The sequence below is a fragment of the Dasypus novemcinctus genome, chromosome 2 (genome assembly GCF_030445035.2).
Source record: "Dasypus novemcinctus isolate mDasNov1 chromosome 2, mDasNov1.1.hap2, whole genome shotgun sequence".
Lineage (NCBI taxonomy): Eukaryota > Metazoa > Chordata > Mammalia > Cingulata > Dasypodidae > Dasypus > Dasypus novemcinctus.
Window position 1 is genome coordinate 114,736,744 of NC_080674.1, and position 16,112 is coordinate 114,752,855.

Genomic DNA, 16,112 nt, shown 5'->3' on the forward strand with positions numbered 1-16,112 from the left:
GGAGTGCTTTAGTTAGACCTTGTCCATTTTAAAAATATGTTTCCTCCAAAACAGAGCCTCCAAAAAAATCTGTCACACCATATAATCAGTGTTTAAAGAGAGAGAGAGAAAGAGTTTTACTCAGTTTTGTTGTCTATTTTGAAAGTCTTCCTTCAAGTATATCATACTTAACTGGTATAGTCTTTAACCAAAATAGACAATCTATGTGAACAAACTGCTGCGCCTTTCCTTTTATGCATTTACTATTGTGACATTGTTGTGAGATCATTAAAATGAAATACATAAAATGCATAGAGTAGTGTCTAGCTCATAATGTGTTCAATAAGTAATAATAGTTATTTATCTAGTGCTTTACAAATAGAATAAAGTGATGCATTATTATTTTCTTAAATTTGAGACTGAATGAAATTTACTAAAATTTGTATTCATGAAAGCAGATGTTAAAATTTTTACTTGTGGAGGAGTAAGTCATGTGAACATTTACAGACCAGAAAATCAGCAGTACCTCAGAGGATAAATTAGATCATTTGATGGATGATAAACTGAGTAAGTCAACATGGAGAAAAGATCATCCAGTGGTGGAATTATTATCATTTTATTCTTGGTACTTTCAGATATGAGTACAGTTTTTAAAAACATACATAGTCATGGTAATATTTGCTTTTTATAGAGACAACACCTCCATGTTGACTTACTCAAAGTTTTCATTGTTGTGAGAATTGTTATTTAAGTGTATTGGTTGAACTAAGCAGTGTGTGTTAATTATTACCCACGGGCATCACCTTCAAGGTAAGTTGGATAAAGTTCACCAAAACAAAATATCACAAAAGTAAATACATAATGGGAAATATATTTTTATACTTTTGATGACTTAAAATACTCTGAAATTGGGGGGCAGGGGTGTTCCAAATCAGAAGCCCTAGTTTTTCATCCCAGACATTTTTGTCCTATTTCTGCTATGAAGTGATGACTTAGTCACCCTTTCTGAGAAGACAGAGATTACAGGAAAAGGGATGAGAGAACAATTAGATAGACTGGAAGCTTCCATTTTTGTCCAAGAGTCTGTATTTTAAGAACTTCACTGAAATTAAAACCTTGTTTGAATCTTAACTGGGTATTTGGAGGATTTATTTTATATGATTTAATATCTGTACTGAGTTAAACAAATATTAAATATTAAGTATCCGTGTTTGAGTTAAATCCTTGTACAAAGGCATAAGTATCTATAATTTGTCTGTCACTTTCCGTTTTCCTCAGAGGGCATGGTCCAGTTGATATCTTCCCATCTTGTTGTAATGACTGGTCCTAATCGTACGTTGGAGGCCACTGATAGGATACTGGGTTCTTGCTGGAGCTTGTGTGAGGGTTCTCTTTGCACTGTAATGTGACTCTCCTGAATTGCTCCCATGCTGTTGCTGCTCACTCCTATAACCATTGGTGTGTCATGAGAGTGCTGTCCAGTTTTTTTGCGTTTCAGAATTGCCTAGAGAATGAGGTGATCTGAAGAGGTGGGAAGGATTGAAGAATCTTAAGATTCTTCAGTTCAGGATTGAACTAGGCTGTTCACAGAAAGATCCTCATTTTATAAAGATCTGACCATGAAGAGAGTAGATCTGTAGAGGCACTGATGTAGGATTCCTCAAAGGCCTTCAGCTGTGGCTCCGAGCTGTTACCCCAGGCTTTCCATCTGCATTCCTGACAATCAGTTGCATACCCCCAGATGTTTCTTCCACCTTAACTTTCACATAGGGAGGATGTGTTGGGTTGCCCTCCAGCTTCTCTGTCCTTACCCCAAGGAGTACTCTTCTTGGTTTCTTTAAGATGGGTGCTAAGCAACAGAGGCACAAGGGTGCTGGCCTTCCTCGGCTGTCCGCTCTCCCATGATCCTCCCTGGCTCCTGGGCTTACTTGGAGAGTGACTCCAAGTCCCCGTAAGCCTGAGGCTGCTACTTCCAGAAGCATGGCAGCTGTGACATGGCGCGGGCTCCCACTCAGTGATGCCCTGCCTTTTGGGTTTCTTTTTTTTCTGCTTTATAAAATATTTTTCTTTTCAAAATGTTTAAAATTATTTTATGTATGCTTACATAAAATACATGCAAATCCTCTTTTTCATTTTTTTATTAGAGAAGTTGTACCTTTACAGAAAAAGCATGTGTAAGATAGAGTTCCCATAAACCTTGCATTAGTGTGTTCTGTTAAAATTCATGAAAGAATATTTTTGTAATTGTACCATTAACTAAAGTCCATTATTTATGATAGGGTTCACTGTGTATACAGTCCTATGTGTTTTTTTTTTAATTCTAGTAACATATACACCTAAAATTTCCCCTTTTAACCACATCCATATGTATAATTTAGTGCTTTTAATTACATTCACAGTACTTTGCTACCATCACCACCATCACTTACCAAAACTTTATGATTGATTCAGTAGAATCTGTACAATTTACACATTAACTCTTCATTTCCTACCCCCACCCCAACCCCTGGTAACCTATATTCTAGATTCTGCCTTTATGAGTTTGCTTATTCTAATTGTTTCATGTCAGTGAGGTTATACAATATTTGTCCTTTTTACATGATCTCTTGTGACAGAAATTTCAAATATTACAAATGCTGTCTTAGTTTCCCAGCTGCTAAAACAGATATCATACATTGGGTTGGCTTCACAACAGAAATGTATTGGTTCATAATATCAGCGGCTAAAAGGCTTACTTCTTTCCGGGCTAGCTGGCAGGCTTTGGAGTTCCTTGGCTTTTCCCTTACATGGCAAGACACATGACAGTGCCTTCTCTGTCTTCTGGTTTCCATTATTTCCAGTTTCTTGTTCTCCTGTGGCTTCTTTTCCTTGCCCAGTTTCCTTTGCTTATCAGGACATCAGCCGTATTGGTTTAAAGTCCATTGTCGTTCATTTTGGGCACACTTTAATAATATCTTTAGGGGTCCTATTTACAAATGGGCTCACTCCCATAGGACCGGGATTTGGGATCAGAACATGATTTTTGTGGGGAACATTATTCAGTCTCCAGCAGTTACTAAGGATAAAGTCCCTCTGGAGTCTGTCTGGCATCTCTTCATTCTTGAGAAGAGATACTGCCGATGCAGGCACAACACATACAAACATGCCTGTAGAAACATACAGTGTCATGTTTGTGTCTGTTTTTAGCATAAATTAGCTTTTTTCCCATCTGATCTTTCTCTGCCAGGACAGAAGCGTTACCTCATTCTTTTGATTAGCTCTACAGCATTCCTGTTTTTCCTAGGTCATTTCCCTATTGATGAACACCTAGCTTGTTTCCCATTTTTCACTCTTAGCAGCAGTGCTGCAGTGAACCTGCTTCCTGTTCTCACGATTTGTTCTCATCTCTGGTAGATATAGTGAGGCAGAATAGCTGCATAAGAAGATATTTGTGTTTAATATATAATATATGTATAATTCTTAACTGCTCTTTAAAGGGACCTGCCACTTTAACAGATTTTTCAATAGGTTTAGATTCTGACAAGCCTTGCCCCTTAATTTTATTTCAGTCAATTAAGTAGCTCTTCCAGTATATCAGATCTCAGTTCATTACCTCTCCCCTTTTTGAAAAAATTCTTTCTAATAAGAGTAACAGCAAGTCTTCTCCCAACCCGTGGTCCCAAAGTAACCTCACCCTTGTCAATTGCAGGTGTGCCAGTGAGGCATGTTGGTTGGGAAGTTTTATTCCTGGTTCTGCCAGCTGTGTGCTTGGGCAGGTAATTTCCTCCTAGCCTTAGGATCATGGTTAAATGAGTTAGTATATATAAAGCAGCCTCTGACACATCATAAACCCTCAGTGGCTGTTGGTTATTATCATTCCTCATATATTATCACCTTCTCTTTACTCAGTAAATATTTATTGTACACCTACTGTGTGCTGACAACATAAAGATGACAGAAACATGGCCCCTGCCTTTAAGGAGCTTGCATTCTAACTTGCTATATGTTTGCTCACAATGAAAGTATGTATTCTTTCATTTTCCCAGCTACTTAGATCTTGTCCATAGCCGGGTGTGCTTACTCCACACATCAACTAACATCTGTATGATGGACAGGCCCTCATACCTTAACAAATTCTGTTGAACAGTTATTTAGCACCTACCGTGAGTCCAAAACATTGATAACAGCTGGAAAGCAAAGGCAACTTTTAAGATAGTCTGTATTGATGAGAAGCAATAGACTTCAGAGAGAAAAATGCAGCTCCAGGGGTGAGACCAAGCAATTTAGGGCAGTGGTATCTTTGGAAGACTTTTTGACTCATTATTGCAACTTTCCACCAATGGACTGGCTTTGTTAATAAGAATAAACAGCCTCCATTCTCTCTTCCCCAGGTAGAGCACAGTGTTGAAGGGAAAAAATCAGAGGGGCTTAGAAAGCCCTGGCCAACTCTGCCTAGGTTTCTTAGTTTCCTCGGGTTGCTGTATTAAATTACCACAAACTTGGTGGCTTAAAACAACAGAAGTTTATTCTCCCACAGTTCAGGAGGTCAGAGTCCGAGATCAAGTTGTCAGCAAGGCTGTGCCTCTTGCACCTACTGGTGGCCCCAGAGATCCTTGGCTTGTGGCCATGTCATTTCAGTCTTCACCTCCATCTTCACATGACCTTCCTCTTCTACCTGCTTTCTCATTCTCTTATTGGGACACATATCACTGAATTTAGGGTTCAGCAGGGCAATATAGGATGATCCCATCTTAAGATTCTTAATTATACCTGCAAAGACCCTTTCCCAGATAAAGTTATGTTCCCAGATTCTGGAGGAAGAGCATAGCGGAGTCAACCTTCTAAATGACATAGCATCATTTTGGTGATGCCTCATGCCCTAAAGCTCTAACAGAATGCTTGCATCTGTCTTTCTAAGGAAGTTCTCACCTTAATTGCTTGAGCCTCTGGGAAGGGCACACCTTAGGGAATTCTTGACACAGAAAAGGAAAAGCTGCCAAACCTCCATTGCTTATATATGTTGTGTTCTTTAAATAATAAACTTGCTTTGAGAAACTCAGGAATAGCCCCTTTATTACTTCTATTGGTTTGGTTTTTTACTTAGTTTGTTCATGTAAAAAATATTAAATCTGATCTTATTTTAGAAGTCTCTCCTGGCAGAGAATTTAAATGTGTGTCTTGCTTACTTTTACTATAGTCCACTGTTAGTAGCAGTGGTCCAATATGTGTTCATCAATTGTAACAAATGTACCACACTAATGAAGGATGTTGTTAATGGGGGAAAGTGTGGGAGGGGGAGGGAGTGGGGCATATGGGAATCCCCTATTTTTTTATGTAAAAGTTACATAATCTAAAGTTTCCTTAAAAATAAGAATAAAAAAATTAATTAAAAAAGAGGCTCCTTTAAAAGAGCCTTTTATTCATTTGTTGCACAAGATCTGAGCATAGTACTAAATTGAGAAAGATGATTTCTTCAACTGAAATAATTTATTATTACTAAAAGTAACATGAAATTATTAAAATTTCTCCTGAAACATATTCTTTCTGAATGTTTCCAGAGAGAGAAGAATTGAAATTAATGGTGCTCTCCCTTGTTAAGACTTTTAGGGAATATGCACTCCAGAATCTTAGAAGATCCTGTAATATCTCTGAAACACAATTGTCTGTATTTAAAATGTTAAATTTCTTCGTAAGTCCAAGGCTTTACCGAAGACCTAAAGATACACAGTTAGGGTCATTCCATGAAAAGAGGTCCTATTGATTTAACAGAATATAGACAGAGCTCTACAGATTATATTCCATAAACACTAATATGGTAATATCTGTTTCAGCCATAAATCATCTCATTGGATCTCCTGTCTCATATCCTAGGTATAGATTGTGGGCAATAATACACTGTCTCTTGAACCAATAGAGTGGAGATTTTTGTTGGTTCATAATTTCTAAGGAGGGCTTGGTGAAGAACCGAGTTAGAATGGCTTTGTTGGGGAATGATGGTACAGATAAGAGTTAGGCTGGCCTGTGTTGAGATTTAGCCTTTTTTTTTTATCACCCTTCCCCTCTAGAACATATTGAAGGGTCATTGGCATGTTATTTTTCATATACATTTATCTCATCCTAACCTCTTCATCCTTTTTGTGTGTCCCTGAAAAAATGCTGTCCACCAGCTAATGTATTAAAAAAAAAAAAAAGAGGTCAATTATGGCACATTTAGCATATAAAGGATTTTAAAAATATAAAGTAGATAACAAGAAAATGTATGTAAGTTTTGAAAGGAGTTTTGCATGAGGTGGGAGTCAATTTCTATCAATTTATATATTCTTTTAAATTTAGGAATAGAAGGACAGTCTGTGGAAGTTAGAAATATTGTGGACATCAGAAAAGAATATAATCATGAAATTGGAATGAGAATTTCTTCTGACATAAACAATGAAAATAGATTTTATACTGACCTAAATGGATACCAGGTAATTTTCCTTTAAAATGTCTAAGTAATGGTTATCAGTGTGTAATTTTAATATGATAATAGATCAGTTAATTTTGGATCCTTTGAAAAATATGATTACAGTTGAGAATTATTTCTATTGTTAAACTGAATTGAATAGACAATAGTAGGTTCTGTATTCAACCAGAATTTCCAGAGTTGGAACATTTGTTTGAGAGATCACTTTGTGGAATATCTATTCATAGGTGTTTATTTTTTTAAAGGAAGATTTGGTGACCACTGTAGATGTTGAATACTTTGATGCTAAGTGAATTTGTCTAATAGAAAGGAAATATAATTAGGGATTGGTAGAATATATCATTATTTTTCCTCATAAGGAATTAGACTTTGAATATTCAGTTTATTCCATTAATATTTTCAAATCTATGATCTAATAGTGAGCTCTTTTAAATTTCAGAAAAATCCTCCCGTGTGTGTGCATTTATACATATATAACTTTTTTTTTTAAAGATTTGTTTTATTTATTTCTCTCCCCTTCCCCCACATTGTCTGCTCTCTGTGTCTATTCACTGTGTGTTCTTCTGTGTCCACTTGCGTTCTTGTCGTGTGGCTCTGGGAAACTGTGTCTCTTTTTTTGTTGTGTTGTCTTGCTGCATCTGCTCTCCATGTTTGCGGCACCACTCCTGGGCATGCTGCACTTTTTTTGCATGGGGCGGCTCTCCTTGCGGGGTGTACTCCTTGCTCTTGGGGCCCCCCTATGTGGGGGACACCCCTGCGTGGCACGGCACTCCTTGCGTGCGGGAGCACTGCACTGGGCCAGCTCACCACATGGGTCAGCAGGCCCTGGGTATCAAACCCTGGACCCTCCATATGGTAGGTGGACGCTCTATCAGTTGAGCCACAACTGCTTCCCTATACATATATAACTTTCAATCAAGTTTTAGGAAATGCCTTAAAATAGGAATAAAAAAATTTATTTCTAAGATTTTTTTCAGATTGCCAGTTCTCTAATTTAATAGTGCTCTTGTGATTATTTCCTAAATCTTAGTATTCAGAGAGTATGAATGACATCATGTCTATAAAATAATAATATTAAAAACATAAGCATATTTTAAAAACAGTATTTTTAGAAACTTCTGGGTATGAAGAGAAACAATTTCACAGCAAAGGCTTTTACTTGTATGATTTTCAAATGGATGGGTAGAAGGGATTGTGATAATTTTCTCTCCCAAGATTTCCTCCAAAAGTTAAATATAAACCTTTCCCAAAGCATAAAAATTGCAGCAACATTTTGAATTGACACGTTAATTCTACTACAGCTGTTTGATTTTCAAATGAAACCCTGACTTCATAGTAAAGTCTTTCTTGTGCAAGAAAGAAAGTATTTTCTTAAAATCCTACAGAAATAATTTATTTGTAAATGCGGGTATATACATGAATGAATGAAGTTAGTGAAAGTGAATAATTTAAAAAGTGAATTTTCTTTGCAGGGATCAAGTATTTGAATAAATAGGAAAATATTTTTATTTTTAAGTCTACACTCTAAACATTTCTACTTTTTTTTTTAAAAAAAGGCCATTTTTAAAAACTTTTGAAAGAGTAGCACTTGTACAGAACTAGAAGTCTTGCGTCATGGGTGAGAGAAGGTAGCAGCAATATGGCTGTAGCCATTTAAATGTCAACTATACAAGTTATTTGAGGTAGTAGGATTGTCACAGTGGGAAAGGAGAAATGAGAATTTTTTTAAGATTTATTTATTCCACCCCCCTTCATTATTAGCACTCACTGTCTGCTCTCTCTGTCCATTTGCAGTATGCTCTCTGTGTCTGCTCATCTTCTCTTTAAGAGGCACCAGGCACTGAACCTGGGACCTCTCATGTGGGAGTGAAATGCTCAATTGCCTGAGGCACTTCTGCTCCCTTCTTTGTTGTCTCTCTCATTGTCTTTCCTCTTTGTGTCTCTTTGTTGCATCATCTTGTTACATCAGCTCACCATGTCTGCCCATCATGCCATCTGTCTTGCTCATCTTCTCCAGGAGGCACCAGGAACCGAACCCAGGACCTCCCATGTGGTAGGCGGTAGCTCAAACACTTGAGCCACATCCGCTTCCCAGAGAATTCTTTTAAAGTAGCTTTTCTTTTTTAAAAAAGCATTTTACTGTTGTTTCTTCACCAGTAAGTTATGGGACATCCTGTCGGATTATGGTGAAGGTCATACTGGTGAAATATCCGGAACTGGGCCTGGTCGTATAATGGGCACTCGATGTATGTTAACTATTATGAATTACAATGTTAACTGCATACCTCTCCTCTTGAGTTTCATGTTAAACTGTCTTGAGATTAAAAGCATAGATGGTATTTTTAAGCAGTGTGAATTATGATTCCCTGATAACAGGGTCTCTGTTTGAAAGTCTCCTCCTGAGGTTAGAGTTAGTCACCTTGACAGAGACTGGCTTTGGGGCACTGTATCATTCTCTCTCTAAAAATATAGTTAGAGTTATATTTTCCATATGCAGACACCCAGAAGAGAGAAATTGGAATATAGAACTATCTACTTTGAAACTAAACAAGAAGAGTGAGCATTGAGTGGTTTTTAAATACAAATATGCATTTGATTATAATGTAATATGTTAGAGGATTTGGTGGAGAGAGCTTTGGTATTAATTAAAACTGATTCTTTCAGGTATTCTGAGAGAAATTTCTTGGAAGAGAATAGAGAGCTATTATGTTTAGTATTCCTTACAAAAGCAGTATGTTAGATTTAGATGAGAAATGAATACTTAATACCCTTATAATTTGTTTTATGCAAATATTGGAGAGCTGGAAGACTGTTGTTAAGCAGTTTTATTCTGAATTTAAATACAGATGCCTGTTTTTTAAATCTGAATAAATCCCACCTTTTTCACTTAAACATTGTTTTCTAAGGTCCTCATGATTTTTCTTAAAATTATTTTGAAGAATGTTTTCATTTTTAAATTAGCTCTTTCCTTGAACAAGACAGGAATCTGCATTTTTCTTTCTCTTCAGTGAGAAAGTGGTCTGTAATCAATACTAATTTGTAAAACTACATGTAAATATCACTCTTTTTAAAAGATAATTCTTTGGTCTTACAGATTCAACCTAGAATGACAATGAGCAAATTGCCTCTTCAAGCAAATGTATATCCAATGACTACAATGGCATATATCCAGGATGCTAAGCACCGCTTGACACTCCTCTCTGCTCAGTCTTTAGGGGTTTCGAGTTTGAAAAGTGGTAAGTATTCTTTAAATTCTTTTTTGCTCCGAGAAGCTCCTGTTCCCAGTGCTTAATTTTCTACTAGTTAAAACTCTTAGTTATCTTCAGGTACCATCTCCCTGTCTTCTTTCCAGCTTTCTTTTGTGAGAAGAACAGAAAATAATCAGTTTCCACAATCTTCAGATGAAGAACAGGGGTCTTAAGATTCTGCTGTGTTTAAAGACACGGTACTTCTCCTGACAGCCAGTTTCTTGCACAGGTCTGTCTTTGCTGTGATTTAACAGATGCAGAAACAGACTCCAAGAATTTAGATAACTTGTCCAAATTTGTAAAGGTGGGAAGTTATGTTTCAAACTTAGGTTTTTCTCTGAATCACAGTCTTTTCTACTTGTGAAGGAAGCAAGTGTCGATGACAGAGACTTTGAGGATAAGGAGCTAACAGACATGGCTTTAAGGACTCCCTGAGAAAAAAATGGAAAGAGAAGGAGAGAATAGACAGTGGACACTGATGATTTTTGATAAAACTTCTTGTTGGGAGACTTTCATCCTTTACAATATGTATTTTTAATTGGCTATTATTTATCTGTTGCCATTTGCTCTTTTTTCCTTACATACTAAGAATTGCTAAGTTAAATGTCTCAAAGAGCCAGGGAGATGAAAAACGAGATAATAAATGAAAGTTCCTGATATATTCTTTGACACTAATCCATTTTTTATAGAAGGCATTTACATGCATTCTCTACTTCAACAAGAAAATCTGTTACTTCTCATTTGTCTGTGTGGTCTTCTTTAGACAAAACCATGAGGAGTCATACCAAAAAGATATGAATTTTGTTAATAATAATAATGACCTTGTATCAAGGACACAATAAGGAGTGGTGGGGACTTGAGCATACTGGAGAGTAAGCTCCCCGTGTACTCGGGCAGCCAATATGTAGTGCCACAGGCCCAGTATTGCTAAATATTTTGGTATTTTAAGAGCCCAGAAATGTGGAATTTGACATGGAGTTATCCAGTCTGTAAATGTTGGCATAATTTTCTTTTTAAAGAAAACCCTGTGTAGATAAGATACGCAGCATCTTTGTGCTAGATATGACTCTTGAGGCACCTATTTTTAAACTCTGCTTTAAAAATCTCAAAGTTGAACTCTAAATACAGAGTAGACATCAGGACTCAAGCAGTGATGAACAAAGCAGTATTATCTTCTCTGATTAAGACAAGCTGAGAAATAAAGCTCCTCTGCTCATGCGTAGACACAAAATGCCCAGGTATTTGAATATCTACAAACATAAAACAGTTTGAGTATAATCCAGAGAGTTATTAAACATCATTATTTATGTTATGGAGGAACATTTGGAAGCAGGGAGAAGAATTAGAAATTGTCAAGAGATTGATATACTGATTTGAGCATGAGGAAAAATCTAACCATTGCTGGTAATTTAATCATTAGCTTACAACTTTAACCAGTGGAAAAGTGGGATTATTTTATAGCAAATAAAGGGATCAAATATGACTTCCTTTGAGCTAGAGAAGAGAGCACAGTGGTGGTGCAGCTAAGACAGTATCACAGAGGGAAAGAAGTACATAATCAATGTCCTCATGTTCTAGGAGTTCTTCAGAAAATTACTACATACAAGTAACTTAAATTTTATTGGCAAATCCTTTTTAGATCCGACCCGTCTATATAATTTATCTTATTATTCCATATGTGATGTGTATTTCCTAATGAATCTCATTAACTTTTAAAAATTCCAAATGTTGCCACTAAAAATTTTGGAGGACTTAATTTGTTCTTCAGGTTACTTTAAGGGCAAAGGTTTTATTTTAATTTTGATCTGTTCTGTCACATTTTTAAATTTACTATATGACTAGACATTGATGAAAAGCAGAAATATAATCCTGTTTTATGAATTTCATGCTGGCTGTTTTGAGCTATTATCAACAGAAAGTCCATAGTACAATGGTTTTAGATCTCCTTGAGTGGACACATGCTAAAGTGAGACATCATGCCTTGTACTTATTTGATCCTCAGTCAATAAAAATATTAAATAAGCTGGTGTGCTTTCTGTTTGTTGTTTTTTAGGTCAGATTGAAGTTATGATGGATCGCCGACTCATGCAAGATGATAATCGTGGCCTTGGGCAAGGTGTCCATGATAACAAGATTACATCTAATTTATTTCGAATTCTAGTAGAAAAAAGAAGTGTTGTTAATATGGTAGGAAAAAATAACTAGCATGTTCTTATGTTGGTTGTCCTTTAACTCCCAAAATTCGAAATTATGGTTTTTTACTTTTTATTTTACAATTTAGACTTTCAAGATATCTTTATAATAGATGTAACCCACATTCACAGAAAGAGAACTTCAGTTATATGTTCTTTTTAAGATTCACATCTAGGTCGATTTTATTTTTTATTTTTTCTTATTATGTGGATATAAAGTAATATCAAGGATTAAGTTTGGGTAAAATTTCCTGAAATTATTTTGAAAGATACAGGCATAAAAGAATTCAGCTAAATAAGACTTAAAGAATAGAGCTTAATCACATACTTAGGAAAAGTTTGGTTAGTGAAGTTTATTTGAAACCATAGTATACTTATTCTAGTATTAGATTCATCCATTGAAAATGGATTTACTTGTCTGTGCGCATCATTTGATTTTCATTCCTTAAAATCCAGTATAGTGTATTAAACAATATGGCAAAAACCCAGCCAGACCTGAATGCTCCTGACAATCTCTTACTTAGGCAGCAGCAAAGCCATCCTCGGAGTCCTCCATAAATTACTGATTACCGTCCTCAGAGGGCTCTCAACATTGCCCTGTTCCGCTGTTTATCCATTCTCCCTCCCTCCATACTAACCATTTCAGATCTTTTCTACTCTTCAGGCAGGGACCTCACCTTCTGCTTTTTAGAGAGAAGAGCCTTTAAAAGACAGAGCTGTCTGCCCTGGATACCAGACAGCTGCTCCCCCGTCCCTTCTTCCCTCCCATTATAGTAGACCGGTTCATCGTCCTTTTCTCTTAGGCCAGGCCCTCTCCTTGTCCTTGCGACTTTCCTCTTCCTCCCTCAAAGCCAACACTTCCTGAAGAGAGGCTTTCTGTTGGCTTGGAAAGACTCTCAGTTTTCCCCTGTTCAAAATAAAAGCAGAAAAGCCCCTCACTCCATCTTTCAGTCCCATTTCCCCTACTGTACTGTTCCTCTCACACTGAAGTCCTCTCCATCTGACTTTAACCTGCATCGCTGCCCTGAGGTCGCCCTCGCTGATGTCACTAGATCCAGTGGACAGTTTCAGTCAGCATCTTACTGGACCTCTCAGCAGCATTTCACAGTGACCCTTGTCACTTCTTAAAACGCTGCCTAGTCAGGGCTTCTGTGGCGCTGCACTTCCCTGTGTTTTCCTCCTACCTCTCTGGCAGTTCTTTCTCTATTTCTAAATGTTGGCACTCTCGAGATCTTATCCCAGCCTTCTCCTTTCCTCATTCCATGTCCTCCCTTGGCCACCTCTTCTACTCCTGTGGCCTTGGTGACCCCCTCCACACAGATGGAGCTCACAAATGTGCATCTTCATGCCTCTGACCTCCATGACCCATCTATCCAATTGCTTCCTGCTATTTCTTTCTGTATCTTTCAAGGGCCCCTCAACCCCCCTGAAATTCAACATACCCAAACATCTACTAATGATCTTTCTTCCCCTTAATCCTGGCCTTTTCAGTGTTCCCTCTCCCAGTGACTAGCCCCATCATCCATCAGTGCCAAGCCTAACACTAGCAGTCATCCCTGGTAAACACGTCACTGGCCCCCTTCTCAGAGCAGTGATCACCAGTGCCTGTACATCTCATCTCCTTCCACTGCCCTAGTCTAAACTAACATTATGTGTTTCTTAGATCTGGTCTATAAATATCTGCTCTGCTTTTCTCTTGCCCGAATCTGTTTTTTACCCAGAAGGCAGAGTATCTTGGTTTTCCAAAACCGAATCTGACCTCCTTTTCTGTCCATCTGTCTGTCTGTCCCATCCCCCCCTCCCTCCCTCCCAGTTCCCACCTCCCCCCACTCCCCTGCCTAACCATTCTGAAGGCTTCTTACTGCTGTCATTATAAAAACCAAAATCCTTTCTAGGGCCACTCATGATATGGGCCCAGCCTGTACCCCATCCTCATCTAGCATGACTCATACTTTCTCTGTTCTAGGCCCACTGGTTTTCTTTTTTTTAAAGATTCATTTTTTATTTATTTCTCTTCCCTCTCCCGCACCCTCCCCCCGCAGTTGTCTGCTTTCTGCGTCCATTCACTGTGTGATCTTCTGTGTCCACTTGTATTCTTGTCAGTGGCACCTGGAATCTGTGTCGTTTTGTTGTGTCATCTTGCTGCATCAGCTCTCCGTGTGTGCGGCTCCATTCCTGGGCAGGCTGCACTTTTTTTGCACTGGGCAGCTCTCCTTAAGGGGTGCACTCCTTGCGCATGGGGCTCCCTTTCACAGGGGACACTCCTGCAGGGCACGGCACTCCTTGGTGCACATCAGCACTGCACGTGGGCCAGTTTACCACATGGGTCAGGAGGCCCTGGGCTTGAACCCTGGACCTCCCATGTGGTATGTGGACGCCCTATTCGTTGGGCCAAATTCGCTTCCCTGTTTTTTGTTTTTTTTTTATCTCAAGTAATTCTTACTTGCTCTCCTACCACGGTACATTTGCACATGCCCTTTCCTCCTCTCATATTAGGGAACTCTTAGTAACCATTCAGATTGGAGCTCACATCATCACTTGCTTCTCCCTTTTTCCTTTGTTTTAGTTTGCTGAAGGCTGCCAATGTAATATACCAGAAATGGATTGACTTTTATAATCAGAAATTTATTAAGGTAGAAGCTTAAAGTTCTGAGACTGTGAAAATGTCCAGATCAAGTCATCTTCAGAGAAGCTTTCTCACCAAAGTTCAACTGCTGGCGATCCTGGACTCTTGCCAAGTGGCTGGACAAAATGCTGGCCAGTTTCTGCCTTTTCCACCAGGCTCCCTTTCTCCCTGAGTTCAACTGTGGGTGATCAGGCATATGCCTCGTCTCTCCCCTCTCCTCCAGGCCTTATTTCTTCAGCTTTGGCTGCTCTGCAGTTTCTCTTCAGCCTCTTGGGGTTTCTTTCTGCTGCTGCAGATGATCCCCTCTCCTCCATTTATATAGGACACTAGTAAGACATGTCCCCATCCCCATCCCCATCCCCATCTCCAATGAGATGGTCACATCTTAAGATCCTACTTACAGTGAGTCCACACCCACAGGAATGGATTAACTTTAAGAACACAGAGAACTCAAGCCGGCACACCTGCGCTTCCCCAGAACTGCATCTCTCCTTCCTGTAGATCAGTGCCTTTCTCCTCTGGCTGATAAACTCCCTGCCCTAGGATTTTTTCCAGCCAAAGGAAGCACCCAGTCTATGTTGCATGAATGAAAACGCAAATGAGCTCCTAGAGCATTCTGTACCACTGTCTCTATTACATGTACTGCTGACTGCCTTCTCTTCCAGGAAATCCTATGTGTGCTTTGTCCCTCCTACTAGAGTCCAGCTTCCCTGCCTGGGGTAGACATTCTAATATGAAATACTGCTTGAGCAAATGCAGTGGTGACAGCTGATTAGCAAAGACTTCTCCCAGTATCTAGAATCTTTTAGGAAGAAGGTTTTAATAGCCACTTTACACATTGATTTATACCAGGTTCTTGGGACTTGTGGTTTAAATCAATTATTGACAATATAGCTTAGTTTTAGAACTAATACCACACAGGAAAATCATTGTCTAAGTGCAGGCAACTACTGCCTTTTACTTTTCTTGAAAATGTTTCTAACAACATGATTTTCAGTCTCTGTAGACACTAATCTACAAAACTTCTGTTAACTGTGGCAATAAAAATGTTCATGTCAGATCTATAAAGCTTTCACTTAGAAGTTAAACAATTTGCTTATTCCCATTCAGAGCTCCTTAGATACTAATTGATTTAAATTTTATCCAATGTTTTTTTATTCTTACGTTAAATTTTTCTTTTACTGAACTATGGATTTTGGGGCTTAAATCAATTGTTTCTTTTGACTAAAATAATGAACTGGAGAAGAGAAAATGCATCAAGTTCTAATGAGATTGACTAAAAGCATATTTAAGAAATGTTGCATATCATGTAACTTAATTTTTCTAGTGTTTTTATTTTCAACTAAGACTGTAGACATATGGATGGTAGAAACTGGCCTAAGAGACAAGCCCTGTTTAGGGCTTCCTTGACAGAAAGGCAGTTTAGTGGCAAGCCTCGAGTCTGCCAGAACTTCATCGAAATAATACTGGGTTGACTAAATGGAAGTTGGTCCTGGTCTTGGGGTGTTCTGGCAAGAGGCCATGAGAAGGACTTGGAATGGTAATCCCTGGGAGGAGTCCAGATGCCCATGGGAAGACTGTATGAGGCCGTTATCCATGGAAATGATCCTCAGGATCAAGGATTA

At 38.3% G+C, this 16,112-nt stretch overlaps 1 protein-coding gene across 1 annotated transcript in view; it reads left to right on the forward strand.

Moving 5' to 3' along the window:
* MAN2A1 (mannosidase alpha class 2A member 1) overlaps positions 1–16,112 on the forward strand; it is a 193,798-nt gene that overhangs the window by 152,112 nt on the left and 25,574 nt on the right. The window contains exons 18-20 of the mRNA XM_004484085.5: positions 6,292–6,425; positions 9,516–9,657; positions 11,723–11,856. Coding sequence (XP_004484142.2) covers positions 6,292–6,425; positions 9,516–9,657; positions 11,723–11,856 — 410 coding nt within the window. The remainder of the gene's footprint in view (positions 1–6,291; positions 6,426–9,515; positions 9,658–11,722; positions 11,857–16,112) is intronic.